We start from the raw sequence: 19,062 nt of genomic DNA, 5'->3' as shown, positions 1-19,062 counted from the left end.
ACTATTCCTGATGATTTTGGAGGTATTTGGCAACAGAAGGGACCCACAAGGATCATCCAGTCTACCTCCTGGCCATGCCCAGGACACCCCAACAATCTGCCGTGTGCCTGGCAGTGTTGTCCAAACACTCCTTGAGCTCTTTCAGCCCTGGGGCTGTGACCGCTGCCCTGGGGAGCCATAAATTCATATGTATTACCTCCCTGCTTAATCAGGAACATCGAGCTGTGTTGAAATTCCATTCCTTGCAGGGAGCAAAATGCCTCCAAGTGGGAGTGAAAGCACAACACAGACTTGAACTTCCCCCCTGTTTGCCCTCCCAGCCTCACTGCTGGGTTCACCACCGTGTCCAGCCAGTTCTCCTTCCCTCACTCTGTGACCTTCCCCAGGTCACCTGATCCCTAGAGTGCATTTTCATGCCCTTTCTGTGATCCAAGGATAATATATTCCACTGGAAAACATTCTGGACTTGAAAAATTAAATATAGAGGAACTATATTATTGCTGTCGAGTAAAATCTTTCCCAGCTCAGCGGTTGCCTAAACCTGTCAGTGCCACTTGGAGAACTGCCCCTTCTCCATCACTTTTAACCCTCAACAGCACTTTTTGACCAGGTCTTTGGTCCCGTGTCAGAACATTCGTGGTGCTGACGGTGCTTCTTTGGGGTCCGGGAACCGGCTTTTTGGGGTCTGGCTTTTAAGGGTTCCTCTGCCACCCGTGGGGACAGAGCTGTGTCACACGGAGCGAGGCCCTCCGCGTGAACTGGCAGAAAGAGGTGTGTATTTTATGCAGAAATCACCGCGTTACTGTGCCCCTGCATCAACATCTGCGCCCCCAAACCCCACCATCTCTGCAGGCAGGGGCGGGCGTGGGGGCAGAGGAGGGGAGATCAGGGAGAGTGTCCGCGGCAAGCGAGGGGGAAATAGAGGATCCCCAAGAGCGAAAGGGAGGGAAACTGAGGCCGGGAGGAAGGAGAAGGGTAAGGAGAAGGGCAAGGAGAAGGGGAAGGAGAAGGGGAAGGGGAGGGCGCGGGGCCGGGGCAGCCTTAAAGCGGGCGGGCTGCGCGGAGCCGCCGCGCTCTCACAGGCGCTTGTGCCGCTTTAAGGCGGTGCCGGCGCTCCGGGCTCGGCCCAGCGCCGGGAAGAGGAACTGGGCTTTGCACTGCCGGGTCGGGGCGAGCTGAGCGCCGGGCACCGCCGGGCACCGGCACCGGTTCCCCCCCCGCCGCCCGCTCCGCGCTCGCTGCCAGGGAGGGATGGGGCGGGGAGGGGGAGGACGCGCCGGGCGCCAGGACGGGCCTTTGCATCCCCCCCGCACCCCGCTGCAGCCCCTCTGCTGCTCCCCCTCGCATCCCCCCCTCCGCTCCTTGCTTCTGCTGCAGAGGGATGTGCTTGCCGCGGCTGGCTGCTGGCGCGGTGCCTGCTTGAAATAAAGGCCCCCCCCCCCTTTTAGCTGGACAGCCACCCATCTCCTTCCTCAAGCCCCCTCATCCCCTGCCCTGAGACCCTTATCCCCTTCCCCAAGCACCCCATTCCCTGCCCTGATCCCTGTCTTCTGTCCTGAGCCCTCCATCCCTGAGCATCTGTTCCCTTTCCTGAGCCTCCCATCCTCTGCTCCAAGCCCCTCATCTCCTGCCCCCAGCCTCCCATCCTCTTCCCTGACACCCCCATCCCCTACCCTGAGCCCCTCATCCCCTTCCCCAAGTCCCTCTTCCCCAAGCACCCCATCTCCTTCCTGAAGCCCCTCATCCCCTTCCTTAAGTCCCTCTTCCCCAAGCCCCCCATCCCCTTCCCCAAGCCCCCTCCACCATGATTTTGCTGAGCTGCTTCTTGCACCTGCGGCCCCGGCGCTGTGGCCCCTTGGCAGGGCTGGGCAGGGGGCTCGGCCCGCTCGGGGGGTCCTGCAGGGCCCTGCGGGTGCTGGTGGACATGGACGGGGTGCTGGCCGACTTTGAGGGAGGCTTCCTCAAGAAGTTCAGGGCCAGGTACCCTGACAAGCCCTACATTGCCCTGGAGGACCGGAGGGGCTTCTGGGTGTCGGAGCAGTACGGGCGCCTGGGACCTGAGCTGAGTGTGAGTTGTGCATCCCCCGGTCTGCGCGGGCTCTGCTTGGGGCTGGAGCTCGGCCCTGTGGGACCCCCTGAGCCCCAGGTTGTGGGTGCAGTGTGGGGAAGGCTGTGGGTGCTGGCCAGAGTTCCCACCAAAGCACAGGTACAGGTCTGCACGCAGGAGAGCTTCCAGTGTTGCCTTTTTTTTTTTTTAACCCAGAAATCCAGTATCTCTTTCATAGAATCATGGGATGGTTTGGGTTAGAAGGGACCTTAAAGCTCATCTTGTTCCAACCCTGGGCCATGGGCAGAGATACCTTCCCCTAGGCCAGGTTCCTCAAGGTCTAGTGGGCTTTTTCCCTGCATTCGTGGATGGATGGAGATACATGCAAGGAAAGGAGATATTTCAGAACACCTGTCTTAAAATACCTCAAATTGCATAGCTGGCTTTTTCTAGCTTTGATTTAGACACGTGGATTGATACTGTTCCTAGATGGATTATTTAGCTCCTCAACAGCAATGTGAGGGGTGGGATGCAGCACAAAAGTTGAGAGCAAACCATGCAATTGATGCTTCATGCAAGGGCTTACTTAAAATTCGAACAACCCCAGACCCTCCCATGCCTGAAAATTACTGTATGCATTTTAATGATTGAAGCCTAAAAGCAGAAGCTCTCTTTATGTTGTACTTTATCATTTAACAATGGGCTGACCATAGCAGAGAGTTGGTTTCTGCCTCTTCAAGTTTCCATCTCATCCAGGGATTGCAGTTGCAGTGGTTGAAAGGTGTTATGGCAAATAAAAGCGCTCCTGTTTGTAGTGGGATGATGGCTACAAGGAAAGGAGCAGGAATAAGGTCTGGGACTCTCCCAGGGGTAAAGTCCTAAACATCTTGATGAGCTAAAGGGAATAACGTGTCCTCTCTGGGTGGGATTGATGAAAGGGAAATGGAGGACGTAATTCATGCGGTAAAGCAGATGTTAAAAGTTTGGCAGGGGTAATGCATGATAATGAATTTTTCTTCCTTGATCTTAACTACGTTGGATGTGTTAAATGAAGTGAGCTCATCTTGTGTCTGCTGTGATCATGTAAAACCACCAAAACCTTGGGCTGAACAAGCAGCAAAATTTCCACAGATCGACCTCAGAGCAGTCCTGGTTTCACCCATGGTTTCAGAGCAGGGATAAAGACAGCAGGAGCTGCTTTGTGGATGTGGGCACATGGGCCATTCCAGGCCCCCTCCTCAGAGAGAACCATTGACCTGCTGTAGGGGACCAGAAGATAGAAGCTGAAGAGTCCAACGAGCTGCAGGTCCCAACTCTGAAAGAGAGAACAGCTCAGCAATGCACTGAGCACACAGACCTGGAAGGATGGGAAACCCTGGACAGGCAGGGAAATTCCTCATGGGGAGACATAAGAAGAAGGAGTTTGAGGGTTTGTCCTTCTGGCACTTGGTGGGATTCCCAGCCCTGGAGATTTTTCCATCTGCTGGGCAGCATGATGGTTGTGGTGCCACAGGGAGTTATTCTGGCTCTGGGAGCTGAGTGGGTCTTTTCCTCCAGATGAGATGAGTTCTTCCCTCCTCAAGCTTGATTGCAAAATGCTTTTTGACATAATTGGAAGCGGGATAACTGCGGAAGTCCTTGCTGAAAGAAAACACTTCTGTGCAGATTGAAGTGCTCTGCTGCATCAGGCTGTGTTTTTCAGGTGTCTCTTGTGCAACTACAGTCAGTATCTTAAAAATAGAACATTACTGCTCATCAGTCTGAAGTAGAGCAACTCTAGTTTGAATATTTGCCTGACCCCATGGCAAACTTTTAGGGCAGCTATCCTTGCCATGGAGCCAGGAGGCATTTCTGCTGGGTCTCTGCACAAATCAGTGTGTTTTATTGTGGACAGGCATGAAGAAGGCTTTTATTCCCTCCTCTGATCCACCAACATTTTCTGCTGCTTGGGCTAAAGGAAAGGATGCAACAGTCTCTCCTTTTTAAATTGGGTGCCTATTCTTCTTATGTTACTTGGGATTTTTTGAGAAATACAGGGTTTGATTCTGGCATGTCATGTTAAAAGCTCAGTGCCCAAAAATGTGATGGGTTGATGCATTTACCTTCCTGAGAGGAAGCGAGGTGTGCAGCCAGTGTCCTGGCACAGGATAGAGCAGGATGGGACTCCTTAAGTGATCCTGTATTTGCTCTGGGGTGTTGCTGCCCTGAGCTTTGGAATTCCCAGTAAAGCCCCAGTTGCTCACGGTTGCCTGCTTTATTCCCCCAGTACAGGTGTAGTAAAGGCAAAATATGGTGGTTACTCACTAGAGTCCCTCTCATCAGGCAGGAGGGAACTGCCAAGTGCCAGATTACAAGAAGACTGGGATGGGCTTGAAGTTGCCTCTGTCCCTATTCCCCTCCCTCAAATTTAGAAACAGAAGTGTTCAAAATGAAAATCAATCCTTCAGGGCAGAGCTCCCTTCAAAACTTCTCCCAGCTGCATCTGCAGCTCCTCAGCTGCATCACAGCGCCGGGACAGGGCTGCTTCTGCTTCTTCCCAGCTCTCCTCCCCAAGGACCTGATGTTTGTGCAAAATAATTGCTTTCCTGGGCGCCTGACAAGCTGTTGCCTGTTTGAGGCAGTGCAGGGGATGCTTTTCTTTAGGGCTGTGCTGGATCTGTAGCAGGCAGCCCCTGGACTCTGCCCTCATCCCAAGGTTTTGCTCCCTGTGGTCTCATCTCTGTTGTCCCTGTGCTATACCATTGCATCCTGGCTGCTGACCTGGATGTTAAGTGTTTCAAATCCTTGCCTGGAGATGCTCTATTTGCTTGGCAGACCTTGCCCAGGCATCCCTGAGGAAGAGCATCTGCATTCATCCTGACATGTGGTTCATGCTGTAATATGCTTGCTCCTGGGAGAGCAGCCCGGCTGCTATTTTAAGTGATCTCATGGAGACAAATAGGCCAGACAGCATCTGTGCCTGAACAGCATCACATTACAGCAGGGCTACCAGGCCACCTCAGTTGGACCCTCGTGGGTCCATCCCTCTGGTCCCACACCCAGGGTTTGGGTCAGATCTGGATAATCTCTCGTGTTTTGCCCCTGAAGGAACGTGCTGCTCCCTCTCTGTCTGGGGCTGCAGAGGCAAACCCAAGTCTGCTGCAGAGCATCTCCAGTCTAAACTGTAGGGAATGGGTGCAGATTGGCAGGTGGGGAGCAGAGGCACCCACAGAGGCAAGAGGGGTTAGCAGGAGGGGACTGGAGCTGGTGCTCCCACCTTTCTCACTGTCACCCTTCTCTATCCTAGCAAAAGGTGAGGAAGACTTACATGCAAGAAGAGTAGCAAGAGGCCCTGTGCAGTAACTGCTCTCTTTCCCCCCACAGGAGAAAGCCATCAGCATCTGGGAATCCAAGAACTTCTTCATCGAGCTGGACCCGCTCCCTGGGGCTGTGGAAGCTGTGAAGGAAATGGCAAATTTGGCAGAGTGAGTAAGAACCTGCCCCATGGTGTGGGGGTGGACGGGAGAGCAGCTGGGGCTTTGCAGGATCATGCACCTCCTGGCAGAAGAGCTGATGCAACATCAACATTAAAAATAAATTACTCCCAGCCCCCAGGCATGGGAGGAGAGAGATGGCTTTGACTGGAGCACTCACCAAGAACATCAGCCCCTTCCCTTCAGCTCTGCTCTGGTGCTGTGGGTGTGGGTGGGATCCTGCGAGATTGGGATTAAATCACCCTGGTTTGATCTGTGTGTGGTGGGGGGGTCACCTTTGGGGTCCTGCCTGCTCTGGCACAGAGTGACACTCTGCCCCTGTTTTTCTCCTCGTGGCAGCACTGACGTGTTCATCTGCACAAGCCCCATCAAGAAGTACCGCTACTGCCCTTACGAGAAGGTGAGCAGGTCCAAATCTCAGCTCCCCCTCCTGTCCAGGCTGCCCAGCAAAGCCAGCTGACCCCTGAAGGCCTCCAGCTGTAAAATGGCAACAATATTTCCCTGTCCCATCAGTTTTGTCCCTAAGCATCTTCACAGAGCAGCAGCTCTGCCATCAGCCGGGCCCTGCCATTTGCACTGAGGTTCTTGGTCTTAGGATTTCAACACAACATCAAAAGCTGCTTGGCTTTAAAAGAGCTTGTTCTCCAGCAGCATCCAAATCTATCCCACTAATGAACTACTTAAGAGAGGTATCATCCCTGTGTAGGGGCCAGGGCTGCTTCCACTCCACCAAGCAGCCCCTGCCCCATCCATCAGCCTCCCTGAGCTCACCTCCTGCCTCTTGCCTTCCAGTATGCCTGGGTGGAGAAGCACTTTGGCCCTGAGTTTCTTGAGCAGATCGTTCTGACACGGGATAAGACGGTGGTTTCTGCTGACCTGCTTATAGATGACAGACCTGATATAACAGGTAAGAGGTGAGGGCTGAGGGAGTGCCTGGATGCAGCCAGTGATGGGTGTTGGTCCTTCCATGTTTGATTAGGCTCTTATCAGGGTTTTGTATCTTCAGGCTCTTCATGTTGGAGCAAAGTCAACCCCAGAGTTGTCCAGAGCACTGACCTCTCTCTGCTTTGCAGGGGCTGAGCTGAACCCCACGTGGGAGCACGTGCTCTTCACTGCCTGCCACAACAAGCACCTGCAGCTGAAGCCCCCCAGCCGCCGCCTGCACTCCTGGTCCGACGACTGGAAGGCCATTCTGGACAGCAAACGCCTCCCACCCGGCCAGGCCACCTAAACACGGGCCTCCCACGGCCACCTGGGGCTGCAGCCACCCCCTCGTGTCCCTGTGGAGTCCTGCTGAAGGCCAAAACCACGGATGGACAGACAGACAGACGCTGTCCCTGCCGCAGAAAGGAAGAGGAGGGTGAGCTGGAGTGCCACAGCCACCTGGACCTGGAAAACAGATCCCAGCCCAGCTGTGCCACGAGAGACCAGCAGCAGGATTGGCCCTGTGGACCTGCCAGCCTGGCTGGGGGGCATTTCCCACTGGCTCCTGGGGCCTCTGTGCTGCATCTGCACCCCCACGAGGCCAGCCTGGTACTTCTGATGGACAAGGTCCCCCTCAGCGTGTCACTGCCCTTGTCTGGTGCGCTGCAGGGCACAGACCAGCTCTTTACCTTCCCCTCTGTGTTACGGTCAGGGATTACGCGGCTGGTTTGTTTTGTCCTCACAGGGTTTCATCATCAGGGGCTGCCTCGGGGGGTGTTTCCTACAGGGCTGGTGGAGGAGCTAGAGCATAGCTGAGAAGTGGGTGAAGCAGAGGCCCCATGGGTGTCCAGAGGACAGCTTTGGGGTTGTGTTGGTGGAGGATTGTCACAACCACTTCCATGGATGCTGTTCGCAGTTCTCACATGCTGCAAGGGAAGATGTTTGGGTGGATGTTGCTGTTAAAGGCTGGGGAGCTGGTTTCAGCTGGGGTAGAGTTAATTGTCTTCACAGAAAACAGCCCCATAGCAGCCACTGTGAAGAAATTTAACTGTGCCAGCCAAAACCAGCACAGGAACCCATCAGTGGTGCCCACCAGGCTGTGTCACAGGGTCAGTTTGTTCTGCAGCTCCACCACTGTATGTCTGGGGTCAGAGCACGTGCCAGCCACCACTGCCAGGTGACTGTGCTGAGCCTGCTGAGCTCTGGGAACAGCCAGTGCTGCTTGGAAGCTGCAGGTGAGCACCAAAAAGGCAGTGTTTGGACCAAGGGATAGCTCCAAGAGGGATGCTTTTGGCATAGCTGTGCCCACATCCCCTTCCTTCCCTGTCCAGCTCGTTCCTGCCTCTCTGAGCCCACACCAGTCTGGCCTTGAACTGCAGCGACCTGTCTGGCACCAGAAAGCAGCCACTGCTGGTGCTCCTCTGCCCAGCCCCAAGAGAAAGGACATCCCAGCAGCTTGTGCTCCTGGCCCAAGGACTTGCTGGCTGCAGGAGTAAAAGCCCTTGGCTTGGCTCTCCCCTCTCTTTTTGGCTCTCCCCAAAAATACACGAGCTTAAAGCTACATAACCAACAAAGAACCTAATTCAGCAGTGGCAGCCAGACCTCCCTGTCTGGGACCTGCAGGGGTTCTGGAGTTGGTGCTTTGGAAGCTGTGCCTTCCCTGGCTGCTGCAGTGACAGGGACAGAGCCTGCGTTGACTTGAGTCTTTCTGAAACAGTTCTTTGGGTGGGGGGAGTGTACAAAGTTGACGTGGTTGGCCCAAGGTAATTGGAGTTAGATACCACAAGCATCTTTCTTTCTTTCTTTCTTTCTTTCTTTCTTTTTTTCTTTTTTATTTTTTACTTTTTCCTATTTAAACCACTGTGTGCTCTCTGGGTGGTGGGTTTGCTTTGGGGAGGTACACTTGGGGTATGCAGCCACCTGAAATGCAGCCCCCTGGCCAAGAGCTGCCTTGGATGCAGGGTTTGCAGGCTGGGAGCTGGGACAAGGTAGGAGCACCATGGGCAGACCCCACAGCTGCTGAGCATCACAAACCCCTCAGCTCCACCAGACCCCCACTGGCTGTCGGGCCCTCTGTGATGCCGGGGTGGCTTCATGGGATCCAAGCTGGTTTTTTCCCAAATGGTACCATATAAACATGAACTGCCCAAGCTCTCCAGAGCCTTCTCACTGCCCATCCTCGAGCCAAAACAAGCTGGCACATCGGTACAGCAGCTGCTCAAACCTGTCATCTTCCCCCAAGACTGGGGCAGACCCAAGGGACGTGGCTCTCCAGGGCCAGCGGGTCTTTTCCCTCTGCTGGGATATGATGCCAGAGACACCACACGGGTTCACACCAAACATACTTGAAAGGAGAGCTGGAGTTTTTCGTGCTTGAGGCTCTGACTCGATGCACAGAGATCCTGAGCAGGTAACTGGCCTGTTTGCTCCCACCACACTCGGGACGGGGAGGTGACTCTCCACTGCCGATGGATCGGCCTGTTCAATGTTCAAGCCTGAATGTGTCCAGGTGGGATACACAGAGCTTTTATTTTTGAATGTACATCTATAGACCTGGGGCAAATGAGGAGCGTTGCAATAAACACTGGGGTTGATTGTCATCCAACTGCCTAGAAATGGAGTTTGGGTTTGCAGTTCCCAAGCCGTGGATCTGTATGGGAATGTAGGGGTCACTCTGGGCTTGGGAATGTCCCCCTTGTCCAAAAAACCTGGAACTGGCCCTGCTGCCCTGGCAGTGCCAGCGCCCCATTAGACACAGTCCCTGTGGGCAGAAATGAAGCTGAGGGGTGGTTTTGGGTAGAGATCATCTTCCTTAAGATATTTTATAATAAATAAAGCCATGAAGTGTGTCTTCTGTTGGGCCACAGATCAGAAGCTATAAAAGGGGCTGGGGCTGTCACAGGCTGGCTCTCCCTGGGGTTTTGTACCTTGTTGATCACTGCTGGCTGCTCCACATCCACACACAAAGGCTGTGAGGTGTCTGTGGGCTTCCCTTGCCCACCATGGGTCCGTGACACAAGGATCCCTGATCCCTGTGTGTGACCAGCACCTGTGACCTGTTTCCCCTGCCAGTTCCTGGATCTGTGGAGAGGGGTGGCTGGAAGGGCTGGGGGAGCTGGTGGGTGCTGCCCAGGCTCCTTGCACTGGCTCAGCTGGGCTGTTTCTTGCAGCTGATGCAATGGGATGGTTGCGTGGTTCCCTGCTGGAAGAGTCCCTGCAGGGGGATATGGGCACAGTACCATTCCTTCCATGGATCTGGCTGTGCAGAGAGAGCCCTCGAGGCACTATCACACCTGAGATGTAGCCATCCTCCAGCTGGTGGAAGGGATGCTCTGCTCTGAACTGAGACTGCTGGCTGGTGGCACTGGGACCAGGACTACCTGTTTCCCAGTAAGAGCAAAGGGGAGGACCATGGCATGATGGAGCATCATGAACCTCTGATCTGCAGATGCGTCCATTCCTCCCTTCTCTCCTGAGTGCCTTTTTGTCCCTTGAAAAGCCTCAGGTTGCAGATATCACATATCTTCCAGGTGACAAGCACAGTTTCCAAGGCAGGCAGAGCTGGAGAGGAGGGGGAGTGAGGTGGTGGTGACCTGACCCTGAGCACAGGGCATCGCTCCAGGCCGGTGCCAGTGTGACCCTTCCCACCCTTCCCATGGGCAGGAGCTGCTGGACAAAGGTGCAAGCATGCCCCTCCCTTAGGGCATTCACCCTGAGAGCATCCCACTTTGTCCCAGTGCAAGCTGGACTAAGCTTGGAGGATCTGGCAGGGCAGAAGCAAGTGATGCTCACGCCTGGATCCCTTGGAAGCAGTTGCCACACGGGTGTTCATGAGCTCTTCCTCACGTTGGCTGATGCCCAAATAACTCTGAGTGGTGTGAAATCCCAGTGGAGGGGGAGAGTGAGGAATGCAGGGGCCAGCTGGGGCCAGCCCTGACGCAAGGGCAGCGGGTGGTGTGGGACAAAGCCAGGGCAGGGGACAGAGGGAGGATGAGTCACCCAAATACGCAGGAGAGGAAGGAGTGAAGGCAGTGATGGCTCAGCTGGCGGCAGCTGGATGGAGCTTTGATCCTGCCACCATGCCCAAATTTGGGAGAGGAGTGGAACGGTACCCCAGGGCCACTGCTGGGGTTCAATGCTTGGAGCCCTGTGGTGCCCACACAGTGTGGGCAGGACATTCATGTCGATGGAGTAGGAATATCCACTAGAGGGGACTGTGTGATCGCATGTGGGAGCACACTGCTGCCAGCCTGTGCAAAGCAGGACGTGGCCAGCCCTCCTTCCAGCCCTCAGCCTTCTCAGTTATCCCAATGCCCTCTACATCCCTCCCTCTGGGCACTGCAGCCCAGGGGTCACAGCTTACTGGGACCAAATGGAGCACATTGGGGCACCGAGAGGGAGCTGCAGCTGCAGGCACTGGGAAAACCATAGGATCATGGAAGGGTTTGGGTCGGAAGGGACTGTAAAGACCATCTAGTTCAAACAGAGACACCTTCCACTAGGCCAGGTTGCTCAGAGCCCCATCCAGCCTGACCGTCCAGGAATGAGGGAGTGTGAAACGTGGGACTGGGAAAATGTGGGAATTGGGAAATGTGCTGGTCTGGCCTCTGCCAGGCTGCTGACCCCCTGCCTGGCCACTCACTTACTTCCTCCCCAGTGCCATGGTGCAGAGAATGGGATGGGCAAAAGCATGAACAAGTTGTGGGTTAGAAGGTGAACTAGGGGTCTATAAGGTCCATATAGAAAACCACAGGCTGCAGATCCCTGACTACCCAGGGCATCCTTCTTCCTCCTCCGTGTCTCCCTGCTCAGCTCTGCCCCTGCTTCCCTCTGGGATTCCACAGCTCTCCCAGGGCTGAGACTGCTCATCCTGTCCCTGAAAGTCTGAAATCCCCCAAGGACCTGGGACATTACTTTGCCTTTTCCACTCGCTCACCCTGGAGCCAGACCCTGCTGAGGGGAGAAGAGTGAGGGCAGAACTGCTGGTGGGGGGGACAGGCAGAACTGGAGGGACTCCTGGTGGTTTCCTCTTGCCCTTCTCTTCTACCCCAGCACCACAACATTGTTTCCATCCAGGCTGGATTAATGGGATTTGCTTCTCTATTGGTACACAGGGACTTAAGTAATGCACTGCCCAGAGAGGAATCAACTTCCCTCACCCCAGCAGTGCTAGGGAGGCCAGAGCAGTGCCCATGGTGATAGGCTGCACCAGCTTTCTCCTGTCCCTCAAGGCTCCACACACATTAAGCCCGTCCTCCTGGCAAAAAATCTTGCAAAATGTTTATTTGTGACTATGTTAACAAACATGCTTGGGGAACATGTTGTATTTAGATGTGAGCATGCCACCTTCTCCCTGCCTCCCTGGGGCCAGGACTGTGGGCAACGCGGGGCCAGGGCTCACAGCTGCCAAAAACTGGCTGACGCTGCACCCCGAGCACCGCCGGGAGCGGCTGCCCCGAGCACGAGGCCACCTCGCCTCCTGCTCCCACCAACCACCAAACCTGCCAGCAGCGTTCCCACTGGCACATTTTTCCTGGAGGTTCCCAGCTCATGGCTTTTTCCTGGAGGTTCCCATCTCATGGATGCAGCTGGGGGAAGAGTCTGACCACGACCTCGTGGAACCCCGATGTCCTGCAGCTGCTGGCACATGGACACGAGGGCTCCAGGGATCCCGTCCAGCTCTGTAAACACCCGTCATAGGGGAGGGCACTGGTGTCAGGCCACCCCATGGGCAGAGACCAGTGGAGCTGAGCTTGCACACCCCACTTCCATGAATACCCTTGACAGGTCTGAGCTCATCCCCATCCCTCGCCCACCTGCTTCTCCTCGTCTGGTGGGTGTCAGAAATGATCGTGGCATGGAGAGAAAGTGTCCTGGGAGAAATGGTGCTGCTCCTTTCCCAGATCAGACTCACCCTGAACACACACTATTTTAAACCTTAACTTGCCAGATTTATGGGAACTTGCCTCGGCTGTGTCTGGGTCCAATCCCCCATATCTCAGAGCCTGCATTCAGCATCCCTAGGTAGCTGGGGCTGGAGCTGGGTCTGGTTTCCCGAGATCCAGGGGAGGGAGATGAAGAGCAACAACTGAAGGGCTGTGAGTGAGATACCAGATGAGAGCACTTGAGGGTCTATGGATATATAACTGGCTATTCCCAAGTCCCACAGGTCCCCTGTGACCTGCTGGGTGCCCATGGCATGTTTCCATCGTGCCATCCCAGTGGGAGTCCCAGCCGGGCAGCACCTGCTCTTCCTTCACTGCTTACACATCCGTGCAGTGAGTCACCCAATGCCTCTTGGGGACGGCTTCAAAACACCAGAAGACTCAGGAAAAGTCCCAAAGGTGCTGAGAGATGCAGCAGGAGCAGCTGTGGATGCTGTAGAACTGGTTTCTGTTCAGTAAAAGTGAGTCGGGGGCCCTACTGTGTGTGCCAGGGGATGTGTGAGGATGAGGAGCAGCTCGTGCTGCACAGGGTGAGCCCTTCCCAGGAGAAGGGATGGGAAAGGCAGGGACCTGCTGCACAGCAAAGCTCAGTGCTGTCACCAGGGTTGGAACTGGATGGTCTTTAAGGCCCCCTCCAACCCAAACCGTTCCATGTTATTGCTGCTGAGGGCACTGGCTGAGAGCAGGCAGCAGCTGGTCCCAGCTCTCAGCCAGCTCCCCCAGTCCAGTGGGACTGGGATCACTGGTGCCCATGTTACCCTTTATGGTCTTGTGCCCACCTCCATGGGGCTTTTGACCAGGCACAAGCTGGGAACCCCCTGGATCATCACCTCATCCCAGCAGGTCTGTGGGTGCGAGCTGTGCCCCATCCCCCTGAGGGCCCTGCTTGCTCCCTCTCCAAGTCACAGCCACGCCAGCTGATGACTCCATCTGCCCTGAGGAAGCATCCCTGAAGCTTTCCAGGTGTTACCACCCCTCCTCTTGCAGGCATCTTCTTTGCTCTCAATCCCAGACCCTCAGGCTCCCCACAGCCTCTGGAAAAGCAAACTCTTGCCTTGGATACCTGTTTTACAACAGATTTTCCTTTTCCAGTCTAGCAGCACGGTCCCACAGCTGTGCTTCCTGCTCATGTATCTTGTACATATCCTTTCTCATCCCAGGGAAAGTGCTCCTGGGCTGCTTCTGGGGGCAGACACTGGTGCCAGTGGCAGCTGCAGCCACCCAGGCAACATCCCCTCGCTGCATCTCAGAGCACGGGTGATGTGTGTTGGGACTGCTTCATCCCTGCACTGGAGCCAGTTCATTCTCTGCAGGACATATCAATCTTCAAGGAGACATGTCTGACTGTATAAATGTCACTGGTCTGGCACCTCCTTGGTCCAAAACTGATCTCTGGGTTACACACGACTTTTCAGATTAGGAAAGCGGAGGCACAGAATGTGTTCTAGTTCCTTCCCATATGGTGGGGTTGGCACTGCCCACACCTGTGGGAGACAGGAAAGGGAGGAGAGTGTCCCACCCTGATTGGCACGGGTCAGAGCCTGGCCCTGTGATGGGAGCTCATAAACACAGACCACTAAACGCCCACAAAAAAAAAAGGGCAAAGCTTCATTTTTGCTCCTCCTGGCGTTGCCTCAGGGCACGATGCCACACTCCAGCATCCCCCTTCCATCAGACCCCCGTGCACGGTGCTTTTGCAACAGTGCATGTTCACTAAAAGGGTTTCAGAAGTGCCCAGACCTTTAGGGCTACATGTTCCCAAGGAGCCACAAACCCTCCTGCACCTCTCCCCCCAATTTTGCAACACTGCAGCTCCAGCCCCGAGCCAGTACCCATCCCAGAGACCCCAGAGACCCCACTTTGCCACGTGTCTGTGAACACATGGAACGTGCCCACAGGAGCGTTTCAGGTCCAGCACCTGCTTTCACCACACAGCATTGTTTTCCCAAAGCCCAGGAGAACAGCAGCAGCTCCACACAGCCTGACCCCCGTCAGACCCAACCGGCTCTGTCCTGCTCTGAGGTGGTTGTTTCCATCCCAAGCTAGCTAATTCTTGCTGCTTTTTTTATTCTTGCTTTCGAAGGAGGGAGGGGAGAACAAAACAGCCCTTGGGGTGAAGTTACCTTCTTAATTAACAAGGCTGAGAGCTTTGCAGATATTGTGCAGAAGGAGAGAAAAATAACGAAAACTGGGCAAAACCGGAAAGGATTGGGTTCAGTTGTCAGACCAATTAACCTAGATCTGCTCTCTCCCTCTGGATGAATAGCTCGTTACTATGTAATTGCTCAGGCCCAGCTCCTGATTGAGAGAAATTAAACTCAGACACTTAACAAGGCAACCTGGTGTGGAGATGGGATGTGGGAGCTGCCTGGGGATGCCCTGCACAAGGCAAAACCGAGCAAGACCCCAAGCTTAGAGGATCTTGCTGAAGTCAGCGTTATCTGCAGCATTTGCGCCATGGCTGGGGTGGGGGATAATTTGGAAAGGCCCTGGAGATGGTGAGAGGTGGAAGACCCTGATTTAGCCAAGCGCTTCTGCATCTGCATAATTACGATGTAGCTGCAGGTCCAGCTCAGCTCAGCATGGGATTTGAGTGAGGTATGTGGTGTGCTCAGTCAGGAACAAAGTGATTTGGGAGCTCTTTTGTCTGCAGAAGAAATAAAATTCGTTGTAAGCCCTTCTTGATTCTGTGTTAGGACCCATCTGCACAGAGAGGAGGAAAAATTCCATCATTATAGACTTTTAAATCTACACCTAGTAAAAAAAGCCACTAATCCTAATAAATCAGCCTGGGAAAACCAGCCTGTGCCATAGCTGAGCACACTCTTCCATGTGTAGGGCTCACGTGCAGTGGGAGATTCAAGCGCAGTGTTTGGGAAAGGACGGGGGTTTCAATATTAGCTTAAGAGTAGGCAAACATGTTTTCCTGCTGCTGAAGGAGACGGGGATCTCCTTGTGGGAGCGTTGGCCTTTCCCACCCTCTCTGGTTTCATCCACCTCTTCTCCTGCCTGCGAATTACCCCTGGAGTGAGGGAGCTCTGCAGAGAGCCCCACGCCTGGCTGCACCCTGGCACAGCTGCCAGCCCGAGGTGCGACAGCAGCTCTGCTTCCAGCTGAGCCCTGCCAGCACCATCCGACTACCACTGTGGCTGCTCGCCCTCCTGGATCACCCTCCTGCAATGTCACCCTTTCCCCCAGGAATTTTTGGGGTGCTGCTCCTGTGTCTGGCTCCTGTTGGCGGTCAACTTGTTTTCAGCCGCGTGGTCAGGCCACCAGCACTGACCCCCATCCTTAGCCAGACCACTCTGCGGTGTGTGCTTGCTGTGCAACTCACAGCAGGTATCCTTAAAGAAAAAAAGCCCTGAATACCCTAAATTAAGCAGTTTTGGCTTATCCTGGTGGCAGGCATCCTCAGCTGCTGTGTCCAGTGCCTGCTGTGTCAGCCACCACATCCCCCAGTTCACCCCAAGGGGCTGAATCCTGGGTACAGCTTTAACCCACCTGACTCACCCCAATCGTTCTTGGCGTCTGCTTTAATTTTTGCTAATGAACTGGGTGTCCCAAGAGGTCATAAAAACTGCCACAGGTCGACCAGGAAAGGGTGAGAAGAGCCCAAGCCAACAGTCTGTCTCTAGCCAGAAAACCCCAAAGACTCCAGCAACACCTGCCTTTAGGAAAACCACCAGTGCTCTGGCTATGGCTACACCACGTGTATTTATTGACACAGAAAACAGCCACCTCGTGTTTTCCAGCTCCAGGCACAACCCACAGCCACCAACACCCTTCCAACACGTCTCTCCCGAGGTGCTCAGCATCTGCTGTGATCCAGGAGAGTCTGAAGGGTCCATCCACGCTCGGGCGGTTTCATCCGATGGTGAACTGGGCCCAGGATTTTCCTACCAACGCCCCAGGATTAAATTAAAGAGGATTTAAGCAGATGGTCGGTTCTCTGCTCGTCGTAGTTTGCGAAATGGGAACCATATCACTGAATTGTCTGCCTGCACTAATTAATGTTTGTACAGAGCTCGGCACTGCAAACCGCTGCCGACGTGCTAACTGCTGTCATTAGTATTATTACTAAGCTGTTTATGCCTGTTCCAGTGCTTTCTCTCCTTGTCCCAAAGGGCTTTGCCTCTTTCCTGTGCAGATGTAGCAGGCTGGGAAGAGGAATCAGCCCTCCCAGGCTCTGGCTGGCTCTACTCTAGGCTCAGACCCCCTGTTTGCTGGCAAAGCCCTCTGGCTGTGCCAGCTGCACCGGCTCCATGGTGAGGGCAGGAGCAGTCAAGGACCAGGGGGTTCTGCCTAGAGATGAGCTTTAGCATGACCCTGCCCGGCCCTGGGTGAGGTGATTGTCTCACTGCCCCTTCTGACTGCAAAATGGACAGGATGTTGCTTCCCTTGCCTCCTTCACGTTCCCTCAGGGAAAGCTTTTTTGTGCTTGTAGGGGCTATTTGCATCCTTCCCTCTGTCAGTGCACAGCGAAGGGTTTTGTAAGGGAAGGGAGGGATCACTCATCCTTCCTAATGACCTAAGAGGAGACTGAGGCGCAGAGGAGTTCAGTGATGGATGAGCTCAGCCATGCTCTGTGACAGGCCCCTGTCCCTGTGCAGTAACCTGGCAGTAATGTCTGCTGCCACCAGCAAGAAGGGACGATGCATTCCCTACAAATAACCATCCTGCAAGACAGTGTTCTGCAAAGCTGCAGGAATGGCTTTTCCCTTCCCCACTCAGTGAAGTCTTCAGCAGAGAAGCAGCTCACAAAAAATCACGGATGCTGCCTCTGGAAAGCAGTGAAAGGGCAGCGATCTGCTTGTGGGTGCACAGAGCAGCCAGCGCTCCCCAAAGCCACACTGAAACCTCAAAGCACAAGATCATAGAACCATGGAATGGTTTGGATTGTAGGGCACCTTAAAGGTCATCGAGTTCCACCCCACTGCCATGGACAGGGACACCTTCCACTATCCCAGGTTGCTCCAAACCACATCCAACCTGGCCTTAAACACTTCCAGGAATGGGGCAGCCACAGCTTCATGACTCAGTAGTAAAAGAAACTGCCCAAAACACAAAGCTGGAGTGGCATCTGAGAGGGACTAACTGAAATACAGACTGTGCTGAGTCAGGTACCCAACCTGCTACAGGGATATAGCAGGCAGCATCCCTGCCCCTGCTCTCTCAGGGTGAGAAGGGCACCCTCACTGCAGTCACCTGCCCAAGCAGGGAGATGACAGGGCTGAGGACTGGTGCGATGCTTCCAGCGGGAAGTTTAGGGTGTGAATCATCCTTATTTCCCCCCACATTAGCAAGTGTATGAGATGAAATGAGATACAGGAAGCTGGATGTGGGATGCAGGCAGAGCAGGCAACTCCTGGAGTGGGAACAGGGATCACTCCAGCCAGGACAGACCCCACTCTTGCCTTGGGCCAAGCTGCATTCAACTCACAGAGGTTGTTTAGCCCAAACAAAGAACAGCAGGGAAAACAGCCCCAGCAAGCAGGCGATCAACATTTTCTGCGTGGTTTGAATTATCCATGACTTTTGACCCAAGATTAAATCTAGTGTGTAACTGGTGGTTATATATTGAGTCATATGAGCGGGCTAATCGCAGGAACCCCACGTCCTCCAAACAGCCTGAACCCCGCCAGGGCCGACTGCGAGCCGCTCACGTTTTCCAGCCGGAGCACCCTGCAGCTTTTGCATCATCCTTTTAATTCAACACTTACAAAGCATTTTTTTTTCGTCCCACAGTATCTCGAGCCCAGAACAAAACAAACCCAGCAACGCCTTGAGTGGCCAGCCAGAGGAAGCCCAGATTTCCCGGGAAGTTTTGCCTCTGGGTGGCTGCTCCAGTGTCTGGCGGAGGGCTGGGCTCACGCCGCAGCGTTTTTCTCAGCAGGAGCTGTCTCTCCATAGACAATCCTCCTGATGAGCATAGAAATTGCCTTTTGACTTCTACCTCCAGTGCAATTTGGGTAAAAATGAGCACAGGAGTTGGAAAGTATTAGTGGGGGGTATGTGGCAGGAAAATGGGCTCTCCTGGGGTGCGATGTCTGCCTTGATACCCACTGAGAAGGCAACAGGGCTTGGCACAGCATGGCCCCAGCTCTCCCCAAACTAATTTTTAGCTGTTTGCGTGTCCCTTCCCTCTCCTTAGGGCTGTGGGTGGCTGAACTGATTCACCTCTCCCCGAGAGCCTGGCTAAGAGCCGAGAAAGGCTGTTATCAGCCAGAGTGATCAGGTAATACTCCAGTGAGCACAGTCCTGCGGGATCACAGGGTATTTCCCAGCACCGGTGACTGGGACGGGACTGGCACGGCCCGTGTGTGCTGGAACTCTTTGCCATCTCTTCTTCCTGGGCAGGTTGGGCAGCTGGGCCAGCCTGGGGACCTGTGGAGGACCCAAAACAGGGATGATCCAGGGTCTGCCCAAACTCTGGTGAGCGGGAAGTATGTTGGAAAAAAAATTGTATTGTGCAGAGGCTTGCACACAACAGGGTTGGTAGCAGGAGGCAGGAGCAGGGCAGGGAGGGATGCACAGGGAGCGTGGAAGGAGCAGGATGAGGATGTCACTGCCCCAGATCCACGCAGGCTCAGGGATGGGGGAGAGACACCTGGCTTTTTGCAGAAAGGATAAATTAAGGTTAAATCCTCTCCTTCCTACTGCAATAACTCACTGG

At 54.5% G+C, this 19,062-nt stretch overlaps 1 protein-coding gene across 1 annotated transcript; it reads left to right on the top strand.

The window, feature by feature from the left end:
* Positions 1–1,145: 1,145 nt before the first annotated feature.
* NT5M (5',3'-nucleotidase, mitochondrial) lies at positions 1,146–9,044 on the top strand. The gene is made up of 5 exons (XM_050317356.1): positions 1,146–2,068; positions 5,411–5,511; positions 5,860–5,920; positions 6,313–6,427; positions 6,594–9,044. Exons 1-5 carry the CDS (start codon positions 1,805–1,807, stop codon positions 6,749–6,751), a joined length of 699 nt encoding a protein of 232 aa, XP_050173313.1. The 5' UTR covers positions 1,146–1,804; the 3' UTR covers positions 6,752–9,044.
* Positions 9,045–19,062: the final 10,018 nt, after the last annotated feature.

The sequence above is a fragment of the Myiozetetes cayanensis genome, unplaced genomic scaffold (genome assembly GCF_022539395.1).
Source record: "Myiozetetes cayanensis isolate MyiCay16 unplaced genomic scaffold, myiCay2020 scf20-37, whole genome shotgun sequence".
Classification (NCBI taxonomy): Eukaryota; Metazoa; Chordata; class Aves; order Passeriformes; family Tyrannidae; genus Myiozetetes; species Myiozetetes cayanensis.
Note: the sequence above shows the minus strand (reverse complement) of the source record. Positions and strands in the feature narration are given on the sequence as shown.